The following is a 23,272-nucleotide window of genomic DNA, read 5'->3' as shown; positions in this document are numbered from 1 at the left end:
CCACGGGGCATGCCACAAGCACCTCTAAGGTCCACCAGGCACTACACCCCGCCCCATGCAGTCCCTGGCCGTGAGCTGTTGCTCAGGAATGGGTTTTGCCCACGTGCATGGGTCACCCATCACTTTCTACTTTCAGGGTTGCCATATGACAGCCATGGCACTTTATTCTTCATGCAAATCTTGGGTTGCAGGCAAAATCCACTGAATTTCTGAGGCCTAGCCAGGAGCTACAGAAACAATTTTTTTTTAAAGATTTTATTTATTTGAGAGAGAGCACGCGAGTGAGCATGAGCAGGGGTGCAGGGGGAAGGGCAGAGGGAGCAGCAGACTCCCTGTTGAGCAGGTAGCTGGATGTGGGCCCTTATCCCTGGACTCCAGGATCATGACATGACCGAAGCTGAAGGCAGACACTTAAATGACTGAGCCACCCAGGCACCCCTTAACCATTTCTCATGTGGATCCTGCTTAAGGGCTTATCCAAAAGAAACAAGTGTCCTCCAAGGACCTGGCTTATTATTAGCATGTTTGACAGAAGGCAGCAGATGCCACATTTCCTTTTTTTTGAAATCAGTGTTGAGGTGGCAGTTGTTCTACTCCCTCCCATAATTGTGACCCGCACTGCCATCTCAGCCCCGTGTACCTGGCCGGCCCTAATCCTGCTTTGAATGGGATTAGATAAAACGGCTTGGGCTGGGTCAAGATGGAGGACAGAAGGCAACTGGGTGAAAAATCACTTATTACCTTGCATTTGAAGGGTTTCTCCTGTTTAAATTAGATGAGATTCATACAATTACCATTTTAAAGTGGACAATTGTTTATATTTCTTGATTAGTAAGCACAGGACCAGGAAAGGTGGGTACATGGTCCTTTTAGGAGAAAGCTCATTCAGTTAGGACCATCCCCAGTCAACAGACCTGTGGTTCTGGATACACTGGGCCTGAATTCCGCTGTTATATTGGGAATATCGTTGGGTCATAGGACCAAGGTATTGTCTGAGAAGTGAAGGGCTAGAGACTGGTTTAGAAAGAAAGCTTTCCCTCTCAGGAGCTACTGCAGTGTTTAAAGGACATGTAACAAACATCTACTCAAATGTAGCCCTCACCACGTACGCAAATCAAGTCAAGGACAAAAACGTATTTCAGATATTTTTTTATTTCTTCAAATTTATCAGGAGTGACTGAAATAAAAAATATAATTGAGTCCCATCATCGTGGAAATGGCTTTAAGAGAAAACTGCTCAGGTATTATTGCTTCCCGTTTAACCAGTGAAAGTTGCCATCAATAAAGAGACAGCCAACAGTCTGTCAAGAATGCTTAGGATATGTTCTATCATACAACATGCCTGTTCCGGGGCGGGGGGGAGGGGGAGAAGGCTTGGAAATAACTTATGTGAACTTCTTGATTTCATCATACAAGACGAGCACGAAAGCACCACCCATGCCGCGGAGAACATTGGACCACGCCCCCTTGAAAAACGCTTTGGCGCCTTCATCGCGTGCGATCTTCCTCCAGCAATCCACTGTGCCTGTGTACATGATGTCAGCTGCAAAGAATAAAGACACGGAGTCGGTGACCAAAGGCTGATGAGAGTCCTTCCCAGACTTACGGATCAAACCAGAGCCCCGCCTCCAAGAGTGCCAATGGCAGTTCCAGGAAACTCGACATTGACACATTCGTCTGGAGGATACTGAACTACTGATGCCGTGAGTAGAGAACAGGGCTATGTAGACGACCCCTTGGCCTTAAGCTCTAACACCATTTAAGCACCCTCATTCACAGGCATCCAAAGGGCCCGCTCAAAGGCAAACACCATCAAGCCCATCCCACCATCAGGAACAGACTTCATTTTTAAAGGCAGGCACCGCTAGCTTGTGGCCCCAGCTTGTCCCCAGCCTGCGTGTCTTTTTATCATTTGCTCCAACGGAACTTACTCCCTTTGCGCCCAGACTGCATCATCATTCGGCGGCGAACAGTGTCAAATGGATAGGAAGTCAACCCGGCAACCGCTGTGACAGACTGTGCTATCATCCAGCTGATGAAGATGTGAGTATTCTTGGGATCTGGAAGCATTCCTGAGAACAGGGAAGAGACGCTTTTACTAGAAAGCAGAGTTTTAGGGGTCTGTTGTTTCCTACACCCCCGCCTCCCCCTTTCCCCCCAACATCTCATCCCTGCGCAGAGTTTGCCCTGGATGACCACGGCTTCCTCTAGCAATTACAGTAAATCTCTGGCTCTGGAAAATCCGGCTGGCATTAACCACCTTTCCGATGAAAGGAACACAGCTTCAAAGTAGAGAGAGCAAACTTACCCTTGGCGGTGTCATAGATACCGAAGTAGGCGGCTCGGTAGATGATAATACCCTGCACAGACACATTGAAGCCTTGGTACAGGCCCCTAATGCCATCAGATTTGTAGATCTTAACCAGGCAGTCACCGAGGCCTTTGAATTCCCTTTCAGCTCCGGCTTTGCCCACATCGGCTGCTAGGCGGGTACGGGCAAAATCAAGAGGATACACAAAGCACAAGGACGTGGCCCCAGCTGCACCACCCGATGCCAGATTCCCGGCAAAGTAGCGCCAAAACTGGGTTCTCTTGTCCACGCCACCCAGGAAGATCTGCTTGTATTTATCTTTGAAGGCAAAGTTGAGAGCCTGTGTGGGGAAGTATCTGATGACATTGGCCAGGTTACCACGCCAGAAGGACAGGACTCCCTGCTCCTTGGGGATACGAACCACGCAGTCTATAATGCCCTTGTATTGCTTATCCGCAGTGATTTGCTTGCTGGCATGCTGCACCTGATAGACAAGAGGAGGGCCGACAGGGAGAGTTACAACCACGGAGAAGGAAGACAGAAACAGAAATGTTATCCTCCGTATCACTAGCTGGGCTTTCAGGTTAACTACTCCCCACAGCCAGTCTTCTAGATCATACAGGATGGACCCTCCCGACCCTTGGAGGCCAGTCCCCGTGGAAGGAGTGCTCTGCAACCTTAGAAGGCAGGAAGCCTCCACCCCTTTGGGTGGGGGGGCACCCTGGGTCGGACCCGTGACCTTTAGACCTGGGAGAAAGGTCATTACCTCAGACCCAGGTTCAGAGGCATCTGGGCCTGTCCCGCCTAGGGCGCGGTCACCGAGGTGACCGTGGCCTCCGCCTCGGGGTTCCATTCCGCCCCTGCTCCTCTCCCAGAGGTGACCCACAGGCCCCCAGTCCTGCGCCCGTCCGGGGGCGCCCTCTAGGGCCGGAGCGGGGGAGCGCGCCGCTAGGCGGCCGGGACGCGGCGGCGGCTGCGCGGGGGCGGACGCAGCGGGCACACGCGCTTCCCGGCGCCGGCTTCCGGCCCAGCGAGGTGAGAGCGCGTCCGCCGGCGGCGCGGCCCCCCGACGTGCCGCATGGCCTCCGCCGTGCTGTTATGTTATCTCCTTGCCGCGACCTTGAGGCCTTCGGCACGGCCAGGTGTCCCTCCCTCCAGTGCCGGCTTCCAGGCTTCGCCCTTGACCTCCAGGCCCCCGGGAGGCGGCCGCTGCCGGGCTGCCCACTCCGAGCTCGCCGCTACCTCCCCACCCCCCGGGATGCCAAGGCCCAGGCCCGTCTCGCCTCCCTCCGCCCCGACCCCTTCCTAGCTCCAGAACTTCAGGTCACCAAAGCACCTCCCCCGAGCTGGCCCTTTGGTCTACCTCTGCGGCCACCCCTGCCCGCATCGGGCCGCTTCCCCCGACGGGACTGAAGAATTAACCCCCTCCCCTCCGGCCCCGGGGCCAGGCTTTCTGCGCGCCCCCTCCCCCACTTCCTGGTTCGACCCCCCCCCCCCATCCCCGGAGGTACCTGCAGCAGCAGCTTGACCCGCTCGATGGGCGCTACCGCCGTCTTGGAGATGGCCGCGGCCACTCCACCCGCCAGGAAGTCCTTGGCGAAGGACACAGCGGCATCTGTCATGTTGAGAGGAATGAGACGGGCGACTGCGGGACCGCGGTAGGAACCGGCTGGGACTCCGGGACTCTGGGGCGGAGCGAAACAAATGGCCGATTTATATAGGGCGAGCCGGCGCCCCGGCGGCCGGCGTCGGGGGCGGGCCTGGGCGGGCACCGAGCCCCGGCGCGCGGGCCCGCGGGGTGGCTGAGTGGCTCGGCACGCGGGGGGCGGAGCCGCGGAGTCGGGCCCCGGGGCCGCCCTCCCGCGCGGCGCGGCTCGCCCCAGGCACCTGCCCCGGCCTGAGGACCCAGCGGCACCGGGCTATACCTGGGCTTCGGCCGCTGGACTCTGGGAGGGGCCTTCGAGTGGGGAGGGCGGGTGAGGTCACGGGTGTGCCTGCAGAGAAACCTCTGCAGTATTGAAGGGGACGCAAAAAAAAAAAAAAAAATCTCGGTAACTAAAATAATAAGTTAATGCAATGTTAAAAAAAAAAATACTGTGGGCAAACGACGGCTGGTCGCCGGTTTCTGTAAATAAAATTGAAATGGAGCCCCAGGGTTGGGATTAGGGTGAGGCATGTGAGGCAGGGTCCTGCAAGTGCGGGTTGCGATTCTGTCTTTATTTTGAATGGTGATAATTTGTTCTTCATGAATTTTGGCCTTACTTTTGACTTTTCAAAAATGGTGCACTAAAAATCATTTGTTGTGACTACTGGGCTCTTTGGTGCCCCTTAAGTTTTGTGCTAGGGCGGGAGCCTCATTCTTTTCACCCCAGACCTGGCACTGCTCTGGAGCTGCCCTGGGGAAACCAGGGGAAACTGAGGGGGAATAGCAGGGTTGGGGCACTATCAGCGTGCCTCAGACTCTTGGTTTGCAAAAACGATTTAACAAAGATCTTCCCCGGAGTTGGCAGAGGAGAGTCCAAAGGACTCTGCTGGGGGTGGGGACATTATTTTAGCCAGAAGTCAAATAAAGAGGTTGTACTGGGAAGGTTAAGATGCTATGTGAACTAGGTTGGCATTTAGCTCCTTGGACGGAAAGTAAAGTGCTCTTGGATTGAGTAGATTCCTGAACTCCAGAGCTTTTAGAGGAATCAATAGAATTTGATTGACAGGCTTTGTGTCAATGGACAAGTGCTTACTGAGCCCCTTAATCCCTGCGGTGGGTAAGCATTTGCCAGACAAGTCCTTAAACACCTACTTGATGGCTCGAGTGCACTCTCTTAGGTTCGGAACAGAAGCAGAGAGTATAATCACATATCATATGTCTAAGTAGTAACAATAATATTTATAAAAATGATGATACCATTGCAAGTTGCAACTGCCGCCCAACCCGAGGTTGCCCAGCACAGTGAAGACACAGACAGGAGGCGCATCCTGCACCTTCCTTTCTTGCCCTCTCCCACCTTCTGCAGATCTAACTATTGAAGGCCCCAATTCTAGGGTTCCTCCAGGATCGTGAGGTCCTTCATTTAGTTATACTTTGCAATTTGGAAGTCTTCCTAGGAACTCCAGCAGTCTGAAGTGATGAGCACACACGGAGAGGGTTCAGAGAAGAGCAGTTTGGAATCCAGCTTTGTTGATCCTGGGTAAAACCCTTACCTGATGTTCATGGGAAGCTGCTCCATTTCTCATTAGTTGATTATAACGGTGATGCAGCTGGATACAGAAATGACTTTGCTGGAGAGTTTCAGTGATGTATATTCTCCGAAAGTGATAGTCCCTCCCCTTGCCTTTGCTGGTGAGAGAATTAACAACAAAAATTAAAATCTGCAGAGCATTTTATTTAGACGGAGGTGGTTTGTAGAATGCATTTCAAAGTAGAATTGAAAACCTTTGCAGTTTGAACTTTTGACATTCTGGTTAATGAATTTTTATTGAAATGTTAATTACTCTATGATACCCCTTGCCTGTCACTTAGGTACCCCTTTATATGTCTTTCACTGGCCACATCTGCTACTCCCTTTGAGCATGATGTCCCTACTACTTTCTATTCCAAAAATCTTTTGCTGTCTCAAGCACTTTCACATATACTGTTGTGTCAGATTTCTATCTCACTGGAAAAAGATGATCAAATAATTACATAGAATTTGTCCCTTCTCAGTCTTTGGGTGCCTAAGTGTAGTTTTATTAAAGATGAAATACAAGATGGTCATTTCAAAGCAACTTCATGCCATGCTTTTGCTATTTTGCTAAATCCACCATGGGCAGGAGCTTTCTTAGTTGTTTATGATCAGGTATGTTTCAAGGAGTCAGACAGATGTTTTTAAAAGTGTCAAGGTCATAAAAGACAAAGAAGGACTGAGGAACTGTCACAAATTAAAGGAGACTAAGGAGAATGACATCTTTTTTTTTTAAAGATTTTTATTTATTTGTCGGAGAGAGAGAGTACACACAAGCAGGGAGAGAGGCAGGCAGAGAGAAAGGAGGAAGCAGGCTCCCAGCTAAGCAAGGAGCCCGATGCGGGACTCGATCCCAGGACCCCAGGATCATGACCTGAGCAGAAGGTAGCAGCCTAACCAACTGAGCCACTCAGGCATCCGAGAATGACATCTTAATACAACGTATGATCCTGGATTGGATCCTGGACCAGAAAAAGGACATTGATGGTACTATTGCTGAAATTTGAGTATCTGTAGATTAGTTACTGGTAGTCCACCAATACTGGTCTTAGTTACAACGGTTGTGTAGGATGGTAACATTTGGAGAAGCTGAGTGAAGGAAATATAGAAATTCCTTTAAAAAAAAAAAAAAAGGTTTTATTTGACAGAGAGAGAGGGAGCAGCAGAGGCAGAGGGAGAGGGAGAAGCATACTCCCAGCTGAGCAGGGAGCCCACTGTGGGGCTCGATCCCAGGACTCCAGGATCATGACTAAAGGCAGCCTCTTAACTGACTGAGCCACCCAGGCACCCCTAGGAATTCTTTATACTTTGTGTGTGTATGCAAAATTTTTAAATCTGAAAGTTAAAAAAAATTGAAAAGGAGAAAAAAAAAAGAAGAAGAAACCAGGAGCAAGAGTCCAGGAAAAATAGAGATTAATATTAATGATAATAATGATGATGTTGGTGGTGATATATGGCTGGTCAATTCATTGAAAGCGAATTCCTCCAGTGAAGCATTAGTGGGGGCTCTGTGTTAGTAACTATTACGTTTCTGAAGCTTTTTAGACTGCAGATATAATTAAGAAAGAGGGACTAAAGCTAAGGTAGGGCCTAGTAATTCTCAAGAAAAAACTAGGAAGAAGGTCAGAAATGATACTTGGGCCTCAGTTATCTATGTACCAACACACCCAGAATATAGGTAATAAAGTGAATGTAAAATGTTAATACAAGCAAGAAAACTCAATTTTATGGGTGTCATGCAAACTTGGTAGAGTAGGACTTCTGTCTGGAAAAGGAAGGGGAAACCTGGTTCCGGGAGATACCATGGAGGACAGCAGGGTAGTAACAATATACCAAGAAGGTATAATCAGTTATTCTTTGACTGGAGGGGGACAAGCATTCAGTGAAAATGAAAGGGAGAAATGAAAGTGATTGTGGTCATGGAAGTATACAAGGAACTGCCTGGTTAGATAACAGCTGTGAATAATACTTCATAACACAGTCACATAGGCTAGAGATGGTGATCAGAAGCATAGACCATCTGAATCCTTGCTGTAAGTCTCATTATTCTGATAGCAACACATTGGATACATTCATAACTCTCTTGGTGATAATTACAGTTCTCAGAAGACTAAAGGATCAGTGAGGTCAATTGCTAAACTGGGCTTAATCCTGACAATAAATAAGGAAGATCTGGTTAGCAAAGTGAAAGTGACAAGAATCTTGGGGAAACTGATCATGCTGTGTAGGTCTGTTAAGTAGAATGCTGGGCATGGCCAGAGAGGTTAACTAGTGTGTGTGTGGGGGCGGGGGGGAGAGGGTAGACTTCAAAAAGATTGTAGAAAAGATAAATAGATGGCCTGGCCAAATACAAAAAGAGAAAGATAGCTGAAGAGGGCAAGAGATTCCAAAGATAAAATTCAAACCTGTACAATTTAGAAAAATTCAAATAAGAAACTACAAAAGGAGAGGTAAATGTAAGTGTCCTTACACATTATTCTGTGAAGAGCTCAGATTTTAAAAGTACATATGTAGATGACAGGAGGGCTGGACTTCCAAGGACAAAGACCAAAGACTATCACAAACCTCTAGGAACTGAGTCAGAAGGGCTAAAGTCTAGAATAAACCCAGGCTTATAAAATGGGATGGACCACAATAAAGGGTTCTAATGTTTTATTTATTGCAGGACAGTTAAGGATGAGGCTTTAGAGCTTAATGGTAGCGTGTATGATAAATAACTGGGGGTCTTCCTTGTCCGTGAGTTGGCAATGCCAGAAATTGCTGATGAGTCTTGAGTTGGGCCAAGAGGATGGTGGTGAGCAGATCAAGGCCTCTGCTGGTCAGCCCAGAGAGATTTATGCTCACTTCTGGATGCCGTGTTTCACAGGACATCAACAAACTAGAACATATTCAAAGGAGGCATGAGGAAAGTTGAAGTGCCTGTAAATCGTGTTGTATGAGAAATGGCTGAATATTTGAATGAGAGATACTGGGAAAGAGCTTTGGGTCAAGGAGGGACATCATAACTGTGTTCGTGGGGCACAAGGCTGGCTCAGTGGGAGAAGCATGCAACTCTTGATCTTGGCATCGTGAGTTTGAGCCCCAAGTTGGGTGTAGAGATTACTTAAATACTTAAATAAACTAAAAAAACAAACAAACAACTGTGTTCATAATTGAAGGGTTGCCAGAAGACAATTAGACATTCTATATGAATAGTCAGCACCTGCTGGTATCATGAAGGTAGACTTCAGCTGAACAAGAAATGACTTTCTAAAATACGGGCTACTTAAAGGTGGAATGGGTTGCTTTATGATGTGGGGGAACTTCTCATTGCTGGAGATGTTAAGAGCTGAGGCAGAAGGACCACTCGTTAGGGACACTGTAGAGGAGATAATTGCATTGACTGGGAAGAGTTCTGTACCCTTCCAATTCTAAGATTCTGTGTATCTTATTCTTATTCTTATGAAGCAATCTGTGCCTCTTATGTATTCTTTGTATCTCTATAAATTTGAATGGCTTTGAGCATCTGAATTTGGGAATCTGGGGCCAAATAGGAAGAGAGAGGTAATTTAGCCCAGTGGTCAAGAGGGTGGGCTCTGGAGACACACTGCGGGAGTTCAAATCCTGGCTCTACCACTTGCTGTCAGGCCTTGGGTAAATTGCTTAAACCCTCCAAACGTCATTTCTTCCAGTGTAAAATGGTAGTGATAATAGTACCTATGATTCCAAGTGTTCCAGGATTTCGTTTCCTTTGGTGCCTACAGTTCTTGCTCACGCCACTTGGAAGAATGAAGAGGTAGAACAGATGAAGAGTGGTGGGCAGCAAAGCCAAGTTTATTGAGTGATAGAGTACAAAGCTCCCGAAGAGGAAGGGGACCCGAGAGGATTGCTACCAGAGTTTCTAAGTCTGGGTTTTTTTTTTGCAGGGTGTGGGGGGAGTGGGGGGGGCTTGCAGATGGGCTGTTTTAATCTGATTAACTCTCATGCATCTGTCACCCAATCAGGTTTTTGTCACCTGCCTATCACGTGGGAAAGGGTAGCAGGCTCCTTCCAGGGTGGTGTAAAATCCTTGGAAAGGTGGTTTCCTTTTGGGGCGGGCCCCCTTGTCCCTGCCTGCCTTTTAGGAACAATTAAATGAGATAATGTATGCATAAACAGTCTGGTACATAGTGAGTGTTCCGTACACGTTAGATTTTTATTAACACTAAATAAACACTGAGGCACCTGGCTGACTCAGTCTGAAGAGCATGTGATTCTTGATTTCTGGTTTGGGAGTTCAAGAACCCACAATGGGCATAGAGCGCACTTAAAAAAAATAAATAAAAGATTAAAATAGTATGAAGAAAAATACTAACTTAGGTTGACCTACTCTGAGTTTTTTTTTTTTAAGATTTTTATTTATTTATTTGACAGATCACAAGTAGGCAGAGATGCAGGCAGAGAGAGAGGAGGAAGCAGGCCCCCCATTGAGCAGAGAGCCGATGTGGCCCCGATCCCAGGACCCTGGGATCATGACCTGAGCTGAAGGCAGAGGCTTTAACCCACTGAGCCACCGAGGTGCCTGACCTATTCTGAGTTTTAATGGACAAATCACTCCAACCTTGCTTAAGTAGGGCAGTAAGCCAGTTCTCAGTCCCAGGCGAGGACCCTACCTGTAATCTGGTAACTAGACCAGAGACCATTTAAGCAGGATTTGAGTGTCTAAGAGGTACCCAGAAAAAGCACTGTTGGTTTTTTGACCTGGCTTGCATTTGTGGTATGGAAGGCTGGTGTTTGCTGTGAGGTCACTGAGGAGAAAACAATGCTTATCGTCTGTTGGCCAATCTTCTTATATCTAGTCTCTTGTTATTACTTCAGCTTCTGGAACAGTCTTGCTCACATCCAGGTTTTTTTTTTCCCTTAAGATTATTTATTTGAAAAAAAAAAGATTATTTATTTGAGAGAGAGAGAGAGAGAGAGCAGAGAGCAAGTGAGAATACAAATATACAAATTGTGGGGAGGGGCAGAGGCAGAGAGAGAAGCAGGCTCCTTCCTGAGCAGGGAGCCTGGTGCAGGAATTGATCTCAGGACCCTGAGATTGTGACCTGAGCCAAAGGCAGATGCTTAACCGATTGAGCCACCCAGGGACCCTGAAGGCATCATTTCTTACTTGGACTTTGTAAGTCTCTTCTACCTGGTCTTCCCATTCACAGCCTTTCTTCCTTCTGATCTATTATCCACACAGCAACCAGAGGGATATTTTTAAAGTGAAAATCAGATTATATTGCTTTTGTACATAAAAACCTTCAATGCCAAAAAAAAAAAAAAAAAAAACAAAAACCTTCAATGCCTCCTGACTGCATTTAGAATAAGGTCTAACTTTTTTGGAAAACAAAAATGATTTTATTTATTTATTTATTTATTTGAGAGAGAGAAAGAGAGAGCGTGCGCATAAGAGATAATGAGAGGGAGCATGAGTGGTGGGGAGAGGGACAGCGGGAGAGGGAGAAGCAGGCTCCCCACTGAGCAGAGAGTCCAATGCAGAGCTCTATCCCAGGACCACGGGATCATGACCTGAGCCAAAGGCAGATGCTTAACCCACTGAGTCACCCAGGTGCCCCCAAATCTAACTTCTTATTATGGTCTCGATAGCCACATATGATCTGGCCCTCTGTGCAGCCTCATCTCACACACACTCTCCCTCGCGCGCCACACTACCAGTCTTTTCCCACTACCCATAGCCCTTTTGCACGGTCTGTTCCCTCTGCTGGAATGCTCTTCTCCCCAGCTCTTTGCACAGTTGGCTCATTGTCATCTTTCAGGTGTCATCTCTGATGTCACCTCTCAGAGCAGCTTTCCCTGACTCCCTGACTTAAAATATTTCCCTCACTCCCACATAATCCTCTGATAAACTGCCCTGTTTGTTTCTCTCATAACATTACAATTTATAATTACCTGACTCGCAGGTTACCTTATTAACTGTCATCCTTCTAGAATATAAGCTCTACGAGGGCAAGGAACTCATATCCCTTCTTTTCATTTAAAACTTAGCTCAAGACTCATCACTAGCTCTTTTCGCTTATGATGATTCCTTTCTTTTTTTTTCTTTATATTTTAAGTAGGCTCCACACCCATTGTGGATCCCAGCGTGGGGCTTGAACCCACGACCCTGAGATTAAGACCTGACCTGAGATCAAGAGTTGGACGCTCAACCGACTGGGCCACCCAGGCGCCCCTTTGATGATCCCTGTAATCACTGATTCGGTAGGGAGCCCCTTGTTAGTGTTATAGACAGTTGCTACTGCATTATCGTGTCTTTGCTTGTATTTGCTTTGTAATCAGACTCATTTCTTATATGTAGGGATGTTCTGTCATTAAGACTGCGCTTCTCCTGGGTAATGTTGCATCACACTTCTTTTTTTTTTTTAAGATTTTATTTATTTATTTGACAGACAGAGATCACAGGTAGGCAGAGAAGTAGGCAGAGAGAGAGGAAGGGAAGCAGGCTCCCTCCCGAGCAGAGAGAGAGCCTGATGTGGGGCTCGATCCCAGGACCCTGGGATCAAGACCTGAGCTGAAGGCAGAGGCTTTAACCCACTGAGCCACCCAGGTGTCCCTGCATCACACTTCTTAATCCTCCTCCTCAAGTACTTAGTCCAGCTTGGTGTACACTGTCAGCCACAAAAGCAGAAAAGCAGAAGGCTCCCTTCACACCCCCTGAGAAAATGAAAATAAGCTGGAAGTTTATTTTTGGAACAAGACTAGAGGTTTTTTAAAAGCGATTTATTTATTTATTTATTTATGTCATCTCTACACCCAACATGGGCCTCAAACTCATGACCCTAAGATTAAGAGTTGCACACTCTTCCAACTGAGCCAGCCAGGAGCCCCCTTTACCCCCCAAAACCCCAGAGTTTTAAGAGCTGTCCTAAAATTAGAAAAATGAGGGGTACCTGGGTGGCTCAGTGCGTTAAGCCTCTGCCTTTGGCTCAGGTAATGATCCCAGGGTTTTGGGATCGAGCCTGCATTGGGCTCTCTGCTCAGCAGGGAGCCTGCTTACCTTTCTCTCTCTCTCTGCCTGCCTCTGCCTATCCGTGATCTCTGTCTATTGAATAAATAAATAAAACCTTTAAAAAAAAGGAAAAAAAAAGAAAAATGAGGCATTCCTTTTCCTCACTTAACTTTATTGAAAAAGCCAAAACTATAGCTCAGAAAACATTTCTGTGTGTTACAGTAGCAAGAGTGTGGCTAGCCATCTCATAACATGGGTGGAAGAATACACAGAGATATTAACATGATGTAAGTAACCTGAGGCTAGGAGTTTAGATCTAGTTTAAAAAAATATATATATATCTATATATATATCTACAGATTTCAGAACTTCAAAAAACATTGTTCACCTCAAGGAAGATGAAGAGTTCATAAACAGGACTATTAGCGGTGGGTAAAGAATTTGCCACCCTCCCCACTGTAACAGCTTGGGCTACAGATGAGACCTTCCTGTGTGTATTAACTGCTATTCCTTTGCTAGAACTCACCTTAGTAACAAATGACCAAACAACCTTTTTCTTTGGAAAACAAATTTAACAGGGAAAAATACGTGGAGCATCCTGAAAACCTGTGTGTGTGTGTGTGTGTGTGTGTGTGTAAATTAATGATTTACTATTACTGTGTTTTAATGCATAGGTAGGCACTATTTGAAAGTGAGGTTGTGTAAATTTGACAGGAGTTCTCAAGGTGGAACAATCCAAAATTCGATTTTTTAAAAGAGTAGAGATGATCAGCCTGAAGTGTTTTTGTTCAGTTCCATTTCTCTTTTGGATATGCATGTCAGATGTTCTATTTGATCCTTTTCTAGGCAACTGGGACATCTTGTGAGAATAACTTAAGTTGACTAAATAATTTATTTTCAGGGTAGGCTTGCAAAGCAAGTTAGAAAGGCAGAGAATTCAGGCCACGTCAACTGTACATGACTTCAATTGGAAGGAGGTCTTTTGGGGTCATTAATTAAGTGGTCACAGTAACAACTGCCTTGAAAAGATTCCTGAAATTTGTAAGCTTGAGATGCTTCAGGTTTAAAGCATCTCAAATTTACAGCATCTTCAGATTTAAAGAAAGAAGGATGGTTCCACCGCGAGAGAGTGAGGACTTGTTTTAATTTAGTTTCTTTTTTAAAAAAAAGATTTATTTATTTATTTGAGAGAGGGAGAGCACACACAGAGGGAGAGGGAGAAGCAGGCTCCCTGCTCCTACGCGGGGCTCCATCCCAGGACCCTGAGATCATGACCTGAGCTGAGGGCTGCTGCTTAACTGACTGCATCACCCAGGTGCCCCTTTAATTTAGTTTCCAATAAGGCATAATTTACACTATAGTGTGCACACTCAGAAGTCAGCAAACATTAGGAGTTTCAGAACAAGTGTGCTGGGAAGACTTGGGTGGAATGGAGCAGTGCGAGGCCAGTGTGGGTCAGTGCAAGCTGCGACTGTGTGGCTGAGCTCCTGATGTGCTATTTGCTCAGTCGCTTCAACGACGTTTCACTTGGAGATCATGGCCATTGCCTTTCTTTGGTGTTGTGTAAGTTGCCTGTTTACAGAGTGTAAATTGCACGTTTTGCTAATGCTGGGTTTTGTGGAGCTATCTGGTGGAGTGCCACCATGCAGTGGTTGTGCTGGGAAGCTTTCCCATGGCACCAGGACGTGCGTTTGGAGCTTGGAGCTGGTATGTGGTGAAATCTTCCCATTTCCAAGAGTGGCAGACGGGAGTTTCCTCTGGTTACTCTGCGCACGCACAGTTATGAGGTTTTTATGATTGTAACACGCCTTCGGTCAGTGCACTTATTGTTCCGGTCAGTTTTAGAGAGTTGGTTTTTTAGACTTAAGCTGTCCGGTTTTGAAGAACTTTTTAAATTCCCGCAATTCCTGGGGCTTCAAACTCTGATCCACCCCAGGGGTTAATTTATAACTCAGAGGAGACACAATGTAACCATTTTGGTAAAGACAGATCCTCTTGCAGAACTCAAAGGTGCCAAACATAACTCCAAAATACGGAACTATCTGTTTAAAAAGAAATGAAGATCATGTTAAAATCTTAAATAAGGTCAGTATATCTGCAGTCAACCTGGACTGGGGTAAACTGAGGTAAAGGCTGGGAACAATACAACATCATTCTTTTTGGAATCGGGGAAGACGGCAGAATGAAGGCTGGCACGGTTTGGGTCAGGGAAGAGGAACAGTAGCGGTTAAAGGGAATGCACTGCGGAAGCATGGCCCGGATTAATATGCCGAGGACAAGCTGACATTTGTGCAAGATTAGCCCAGGGTTCTTAACCTTTTTTGGGGAGGGGCATGAAATTCCTTGGGAATATGATGAAAACTATGCATCCTCCCCCAGAGAGATGCACACATGCCCATACCTACATGTTTTTTGCATACAATGTTAGGCTGGGAGATTATGTTCCCCTTAGAGGTCCACGAACCCCCATGTCAGGAGCCGCTACACTAAATACTCAGCTCCTCTGGGATGGGGTGTCTGGTGCCCCACCACTGCACAGGGGTCCCTCTCTCTCAGGGGTGGCCACCAGCCTGTGCTCACGGGTCTTGTGCGACTGTCAGTGCTAGATGGCGAAGGGGGCGGGGGGTGTCCCCAGGCAGCCTGCAGGGGAGTGGCAGGGGAAAGGGCTAGAAGTGGAAGAGGCAGGGAAGCAAGGGACTGATGGCCCCTCTCACCTTCAGCAAGTTGGCCGTCAGTCCATTCCAGAGCGCCAGGACCCCCTGGGCTTTGACTATCTGCCGGAAGCAGTCCGCTGCTCCTGAGAAACGCACATCTACTCCTCCATGGTGGGGAAGGTGTGGACTCTGAGCCTGGCAGGAAATACAGACGGGGATGTGGTGATTGCATCACCAGGAAAGAAATGTTCTAGTCGGGGAAGCCCAGGTCTCAAGCCTGGGCGCTGGTTGCTATGCATCCAGCAGAGATGCCCGCCAAGAATGGCTGCCACAGGGCCCTTGCTCAATGGGCTCACAATGAAGAGTAATGCACAGCCAAGTCAGGACAATGGGGGTGTCACCCTATTTGGGGATCACCCAATTGGGGGCTTATTTTGCTTGGAAGGAAGCACCCATTTAGGACTGTCGCTTCCCCACCTATGCCCTCTGGACATGATAAACGTTCTCCTGTGCCCTTAACCTTTTTTAAGGTTAAGGTTAAGTCCCTCCCCTGGTCTCCTTGTCTTAGCTGATGGCCCTTCCATGAAGCTGTCACGCACGGGCTGCTCATTTTCCCACATCCCGGATGTCACAGGGTGATGAGCAGAGTGATGGCAGCCTTCTTCTAGCTCCCTCTTACTGTCCCCAGACCCCAATTACTTCCCTGTCATGCCCCAAGGTCCCGGCCGGGGCTCCCATCCCTGACCACACTCCTTGTCGCTGCTCTCATCTCTTGACCTCCTGAAAGTCTTCTCTGTTCATCTGAGACCTCACCGCCTGGTGGCTCCCCCTCTTCCAGAGCCACCGACGACTTAGGGAACGGGCATCTATAAGACAACCCATCCCACACCCAGTTTCTGGACCTCAACCTCAGTGACCCTTACTTTTACGCCTCTTTGGCCACCCACAACTTCGGCCACTTCACGGACTTCATCATGACTCACATAACTATCCTGACCAATCATCAACACGCTCCAGCTCTGAAAGGAACATTTTTGTCCTTTGGTAGAAACCAGTTTTGGGATCAGATGAAAGCACTTTTCAGTAGACCATCTCTATATAAAACTGACATCTGTTGCCCAGGGGGAGGGGGGCAGCCCCCTCAGAGCTGGCTTTGAGGAATGGCGTCAGGGTCACACAAAGCCTCCCATATACTTTGGTTTGTTTCTGAAACGTCTGCTTGAGACTAGCACAGCATTCTAGGGAAGTGGAATCAGAACTTTCCACGTGGGAGGGGCGCCTGGCTGGCTCAGTCAGAATCTTAATCTCGGGGTCGTGAGTTCGAGCCCCAGGTTGGGTGTAGCAATTACTTAAAGAAACAGCAACAACAGCAACACCTTCTTGCATGTGGGAGAGGCAGTGTAGTCTAACAGTCCGGAAAGCAAAACCTCTAGAGTCAGATAAGTCAGAGTTTAGCTCTGGCTGCTTCATGTATGCACCATGGGACCCTGGGCACTTACCTAACCCTCCTGAGCCTCAGTTTCCTTACTCACAGTACTTGCATCCTGGGGCTGCTGTGAGAATTAATGAGATATGCATGTAAAGCAATCAGCCGTGTCAGGCACATGGTAGGGGTCAGTAGGTATGAGCTAGCATTGCTATTACTATTACATAGAAAGTATGCTAAATAGGGGCGCCTGGGTGGCTCAGTCATTAAGCGTCTGCCTTCGGCTCAGGTCATGATCCCCCGGGTCCTGAAATCGAGCCCCGCATCAGGCTCCCGGCTCAGCAGGGAGCCTGCTTCTTCCTCTCCCTCTGCCCTTCCCCCTCCTTGTGCATGTTCCCTCTCTCAAATAAATAAAATAAAATCTTAAAAAAAAATAAAGTATGCTAAATAGCAACATAGCCCCTTACCTAGTTACTAGTCCTCCATGCCCACCTCTGAAATGCTAAACTTCTGAACCCCTGGCACCACAGTGTCCTTACCCACCGGCACTCCCCCACACTGGTTCCTATCACTGTTAGATCATTAAGGCCCTGGGCACTTTCCCCCTCCTGTCTCCCCGAGGCCACAGTTCCCTGCTGGCTTCAGTGGCTTCCTTTTCTAATCCCTGCCCAGGTTTTTGTGCTCCTTGTCCTTCAGCCCCTCACACCCACACATCCCTTCTCTGCCCCAAGCCACTGAAGATGAATCTGCAAAGGGGCAGATCGGTACCACCAAAGCTTCGAGGTTGCCAGCCTCTGCTGGGCCTTTGTACTGTGAACCGAGTCTTCAAAGCATCCTTGCTGTTCCTCAAGGCGGCGGTGCCAAACCTTCCCACAGCCCTTGACGCCTGGCACCCTGCATCTGGTCCTCAATTCTAGGTACATCACCTGTTCTCCTGGTTCATAGAGAAAACAGACTGTACAGGGCCTCCACTTTTGCTTCTTCACATAAACATCTTTTCTTCCAACCAGTGCCCTGGATCTCATACCTTTGAACTCCTCCTGGGCACCCTTCCCAAGAGACCTGACTTTCCTCTTTAGCAAATGAATAAACTCAAGTCCTTCTTGCATCTTCAAAACAACTTCTTGTGTTGATCTTGACTTTGCCCTTCAGATATAGTCCAGCCTCTTATTCCCACATTAATATACAGTAAAATTAACAGGTTTCGAGGTCAAGAACTAGGAGTTTTGACAGATGTATTCATTTGTCTGACCACCACCACAATCAGGACACAAATCCGCTCCTTCTGCCACCACCATTCTCATGAGCTGCCCCTTTGCAGCCCAGGTGTTCTCCATTCCCAGCCCTGGGCAGCCACTGGCCTTCTCTCTGTCCCTACAGTTTTGCCTTTTGAGAATGTCATACAGATGAAAGCCAACAGCACAAAACCTTTTGAGACTGGCTTCTGAAAATATTTTTTACAAGTTTTATTTATTTAAGTAATCTCTACACCCCATGGGGTCAAGCCTGAGATCAAGAGTTGCACACTCTCCCAACTGAGCCAGCCGGGCACCTGAGACTAGCTTCTTTCTTTTTTTCTTTCTAAGACTTATTTATTTATTTGACAGAGAGAGAGAGAGAGATAGTGAGAGAGGAAACACAAGCAGGGGCAGAGGGAGAGGGAGAAGCAGGCTCCTCCTTGAGCAGGGAGCCCGATGTGGGGCTCGATCCCAGGACCCTGGGACCATGACCTGAGCCGAAGGCAGAGGCTTAACAACTGAGCCACCCAGGTGGCCCCAAGACTGGCTTCTTTCACTTGGCGTGATGCTTCCAAGATTCATCATGTTATTGTGTTCGTCAATAGTTTCTTCTTGTTTGTTGCCGAGTACTATTCCATTGTGTGGATGTACCACTGTGTGTTTATCCACTTATCTGTTAGTGGACACCCGCTTCCCTTTTCGCTTGCACTTACTGAAAGAGGCTGGAACCTGACTGGACTCGGGCTGACGCCACTTCCTCTCTCCCCATCACTGCTCTCCCCATCCCAGTCTGGGTCTGTGTCCGTTACTTTGCTTGCTGACTCTGGCCAGGCCTGCCTTGGATCCCCAACTTTCTTTTTTAAAATTTTTAAAAATTTCTTTTATTTTCAGAGCACTCATGGCCTTTTATGACTTGGTATAATTCACTTATTTCTTTTCTTATTTGTCTACTCCTCCCAACTAGAACTGTAGCTCTGTGGGAGAGAGCATTTTTTTTGCCTGTTTGGCTCACTACTGTTATCTTCAGTATCCTCAACAGGTAGTGGATATTCAAGAAATATTTGAATAAATGAAATATATTAACTCAGGGCCTCCTACCTGGCAAATCCAGTAGATGGGGTTTTTTTGGAGGGGATATTTTTCTTAATGGATTTTTGGGGGCAGTGTTTGGCACTGATAACCAGCGACTTTTTGCCCTCCTCAATTTATACAACTTCTCTAGGAAATTCTAAACACCATCTACAGGTAGATGACTTCTAAATCTTTCTCTTTGACCCTGACCTTCCAGCCTGAGCTCCAGAATCAAGCATCCAGGTGCCTACCAAGTATCTCCACCCAGAGAGCACACAGGTTCTCAAAACTTGACACACCTAGAACTGAGTGTTGCCTTTCACCTTGACCATATCAAATTTATTCTTTCTTCTGTATTTCTAGCTAGCAATACAGCTTGCTCCACACCCAGCCTGGAGCACGATGTGGGACTTGAACTCACGTCTGTGAGATCAATCCCTGAGCCGAGATCAAGAGTCAGACACTTAATGGACCGAGCCACCCACGCACCCCTCTTCTGAATTTAGCTCGGTAAATGGCACCATCGTTCAACCTGCTGCCCCAAGCCAGGAACCCGGGATTCCTTCATTCGCTCACTCTTACTGCCCTAGCCAATCAGTCATCAAGTACAGCAACCAATTTGATCTAAACACTGCACTTCTCTGATCCATCCCCTTTCTGTGTTCTCAACTGCTTCTCTCTTGGTTCAGGCTACCACCACCTCAAGCGCGGGTCACTGCAACAGTCTCCGTGACCCACTCCTGTCCTTCCCAGTGCATTTAGAATGCATCTCCAACATTTCAGCGCGGACCACTGACTCCTTCACAGACTTTCTACCACCTATAGAATGAAATCCAAGATCCTTAGAATGATACACAAGGCCCTAAATGACAATTTTCCTAGCACTGAAAGCACTGTTCACCCCCTGCACTCCATAGCAATATTTCTCTACTTCTGTTACCTCCCATTATCCCCTCTGAAGACTTTTCATTCATGCAAATGTTTACTGAGTACCTAGTATATGCCAGGCCCTGAGGATACAGCAGTGAACCAAACAGACAAAAAGCCCTTGTTCCCACAGAGCTGAAATTCTAGTTGTGGGGAAGGGACAGGCAAAAGAAATAAATACTTATACCAAATACTAAAAGGCAGTGACTGGTCTGAAGAAAATCAAGGCAGGGCCAAGACACAGCCTGGCGGGTGCTGAAGTTTTTAGTAGGGTGGTCCCTGAAGACTCACCAAGAAGATGGCCTTTGAGTGAAGATCTGAAGAAAGTGAATGGTGCTGTTACCTGTAAGGCCCTGGGACAGAAGCAGGCCTGGGCTGTTAGACAATAAGGAGGCCAGTATGGTGGGAATGGGATGAACAAAAGAGAGAGTGACCGGACAAGGCATCAGGAAAGTAGACCACGCATGACGGGACCCTGTAAGGCTGGTAGGCCGCTGTATTTTGACTTGAATTACTGAGTGAGAATGGGAGATGCTGCTGGGTTCTCAATAAAAGAGTGAAGGAGCCTAGTTTACGTTTTAAGAGGACCACTCTGGCTGCTGTGTGAAGAAGACTGAAGGCTGGAGGAAAGGGTAGAAGGACTGAGGGAGACTGGTTAGGAGATTATGAGGAGGAAGTGAGGCAAGAAAGCATGGTAGCTTGGACTGGGACGCTAGTCGTGGGGGTCAATGACTCTAACGTTTCTGGCCTGAGCAACTGGGTGGACGGAAGTGCTGCTAACCAAATGGGAAAAACCATAGGAGAAGTAGGGGGTTTTTTGGAGGGTGGGTGGAGGAGACATCAGGAGTTCAAGTGTGTGACACCCCTTTGACATCTCAATGGCAATGGGAAGTTGGCTATGCAAGTCTGCAGCCCAGGAGAGAGGGTTAGGGCTGGGGATCTAATTTGACAATCCTTAACACTGAGATGATATTGAAACCCAGGAGACTAGATGAGATCACTTAGGGCTCGAGCCCAAGGATACCCCAACATTTAGAAGTCAAGGCAAAGAGGAGGACTGGCCAAGAAGCCAAGTGCTGGGCAGTGAGTGTGTCACAGGAAGTGGTGAGCTCCTGATGGCCAAGGAAGATGAGAACTGAGTCCCGACCATTACATTTAGAGACAGGGAGGTCACAGCTTCTCTTAGGAAGAGAAGTTTCTGTTGAATGGTGGGGGCAAAAGTCTGACTGAAATGATTCAAGGGAGATGAGAAGAGAAAGACTGGAGACAGTGAATATGGACAGCCCTTTGCAGGAGGCCCCTTTTTCACTGTAATGTAACCAGACCTGACTCACATGTCTATTTCTCCCAGGGGGCTGTGCGCTCTGTAAGGACTGGTCTTATTCACTTCCGGATCTGCTCAGCGAATGGTTTGCTGAATAAACGCCTGAAATGCTCAGTACAGGAGTGGTCTGGAATTTTAAAAGCATTCTGACATAATGCTGTGCATGAATTATAAAAACTGGGTCAAAACCTATATGATATGGTATAGACTCTTTTCAGAAAATGAGGATCAAACTTTGCATGATTTCTTCTCTCTTTGCAACAACAGTGTGTATATAGTTCTATCTGACCAAGAAGTGATGGCATCTGAGTACAGGATAGCCACAATAATGTTGCTACTGCTTCTCGTATACTTAGATGTTTATTGACTGCTTGTATGCCTGGTCCAGGTGAGGAGACTGAGGCTGGGGGACCGGCTAAGTGATTCGATCAAGGTCATCTGGCTCGGCAATAACACATTTTATTCTGTTTCATCTGATTAGTTGTTTCATGTTCTTTCCCTCAGGAGACTGTGATCCCTGGTAGCTGGGACCATGTCTTACTCAGCTTTTCTTCTTTCCAGCATTCATAAAACTCTGTAGAATGTATGAACACATCGCAACCAGAGAAGTAGCATGAAACTCAATGTTAATCACTGTGATCCCTGGTAGCTGGGACCATGTCTTACTCAGCTTTTCTTCTTTCCAGCATCCATGAAACTCTGTAGAATGTATGAACACATCGCAACCAGAGAAGTAGCACGAAAACTCAATGTTAATCACTGAAATGCACTACCGGGAAGGTCAGGCCTTGTGGACTATAGATTTTTGTTGTCTCTATGAAGCCTGGCCCTTTCTTGCTCTCATTCTGGTCCTGGGTCTCATGACTCCAGGCCCCGACAACCCTGAATCCCCAACCACAGACTCAGATCTGAGAGGGACCTTAAGATATTCCGGTCCAATGGGTGCAGCCGACTGGCTCAGTTGGTGGAGCACAAGACTCTTGATTTTTTCTTCTGTATTTCTAGCTAGCAATACAGCTTGCTCCACACCCAGCCTGGAGCACAATGTGGGACTTGAACTCAAGTTTGTGAGATCAATCCCTGAGCCGAGATCAAGAGTCAGACACTTAATGGACCGAGCCACCCACGCGCCCCTCTTCTGAATTTAGCTCGGTAAATGGCAACATCGTTCAACCTGCTGCCCCAAGCCAGGAACCCGCCAGGAACCCGCGATTCCTTCATTCGCTCACTCTTACTGCCCTAGCCAATCAGTCGTCAAGTACAGCAACCAATTTGATCTTCTAAATACTGTACTTCTCCTATCCATCCCCTTTCTGTGTTCTCGAGTCCCGTGCTGGGGGTAGAGGTTACTTAAAAATAAAATCCTTGGGGCGCCTGGGTGGCTCATTGGGTTAAGCCTCTACCTTCAGCTCAGGTCATGATCTCAGGGTCCTGGGATCGAGCTCCACATTGGGCTCTCTGCTCGGCAGAGAGCCTGCTTCCCCCACCGCCCCCCACTCTCTGCCTGCCTCTCTGCCTACTTGTGATCTCTCTGTTAAAAAAATAAAATCTTTATTAAAAAATCCTTTAAAAAAGATATTCCAATCCAGTGACTTTATTTACAGATAGAAACTCAAGATCTTTAGAGGAAGAGTGACCAAGAGGGACAAAAGCCAGGTGCTCTGCCCTCCGGGACCCTGCATCCCAGTGACTCCCTGACCTTGGCCTCTAGGTTCAAAGACATAAAATGACAATATATGCCGCACCTGACACCTACCTAGCTTGTGTCCTCGCAGGACACCCCATCCTGCCACCTGTTGCTGGCAAAAGGACAGTCGTCCTCTTCCTTGTCAGACTCTAGCCTCTCCTGTGAACCCTCACCATAAGGGCATCTGATAAACAATACAGAAAAATGTCAGTAATTCCAACATGTATGTATGTGTCTGGGGGGAGGCTAATTTAAATTAGTGAAGCCTAGCTTATGAAGTCTTGGGAGGATATTCCATTTTATTATATGTGACTGAAACCAGATTAATGACGGGCAGCGGAGTAGAGAGACTTTCCAGGTCCTATGTTCTCATCTAGCTGAGCAATTTGTGAAAGCCTGTGTGGAGCACAAGGTCATGTGCATGGGTTTTACCATAACACAGACCT

General features: G+C 47.4%; 2 protein-coding genes across 2 annotated transcripts in view; both read right to left on the bottom strand.

Annotated features, from left to right (window-relative positions):
• Positions 1–1,306: 1,306 nt before the first annotated feature.
• SLC25A5 (solute carrier family 25 member 5) lies at positions 1,307–4,036 on the bottom strand. The gene is made up of 4 exons (XM_032330248.1): positions 3,823–4,036; positions 2,309–2,795; positions 1,932–2,072; positions 1,307–1,543 (listed from the first exon to the last, which is right to left on the bottom strand). The coding sequence occupies exons 1-4, from the start codon at positions 3,931–3,933 to the stop codon at positions 1,386–1,388; spliced, it is 897 nt and encodes a 298-aa protein (XP_032186139.1). The 5' UTR covers positions 3,934–4,036; the 3' UTR covers positions 1,307–1,385.
• Positions 4,037–13,751: 9,715 nt separating this feature from the next.
• The window catches only part of SLC25A43 (solute carrier family 25 member 43), a 41,608-nt gene continuing 32,087 nt past the window's right edge, over positions 13,752–23,272 (bottom strand). Inside the window, exons 4-5 of the mRNA XM_032330247.1 lie at positions 15,214–15,348; positions 13,752–14,541 (exon numbers count right to left, since the gene is read on the bottom strand). Of these exons, the coding sequence (XP_032186138.1) occupies positions 14,341–14,541; positions 15,214–15,348 (336 nt within the window). The 3' untranslated portion in view covers positions 13,752–14,340. The remainder of the gene's footprint in view (positions 14,542–15,213; positions 15,349–23,272) is intronic.

Source organism: Mustela erminea, chromosome X (assembly GCF_009829155.1).
Source record: "Mustela erminea isolate mMusErm1 chromosome X, mMusErm1.Pri, whole genome shotgun sequence".
Lineage (NCBI taxonomy): Eukaryota > Metazoa > Chordata > Mammalia > Carnivora > Mustelidae > Mustela > Mustela erminea.
Note: the sequence above shows the minus strand (reverse complement) of the source record. Positions and strands in the feature narration are given on the sequence as shown.

Bases quoted from the DNA above. Each gene is read 5' to 3' on its own strand.
- SLC25A5 (XM_032330248.1), bottom strand. From the start codon at position 3,933: ATGACAGATGCCGCTGTGTCCTTCGCCAAGGACTTCCTGGCGGGTGGA. The intron at 2,796-3,822 runs GTACCTCCGGGG...CTTGTCTATCAG, and splicing joins GGGTCAAGCTGCTGCTGCAG to GTGCAGCATGCCAGCAAGCA. The intron at 2,073-2,308 runs GTAAGTTTGCTC...CCCTGTTCTCAG, and splicing joins TATCTATGACACCGCCAAGG to GAATGCTTCCAGATCCCAAG.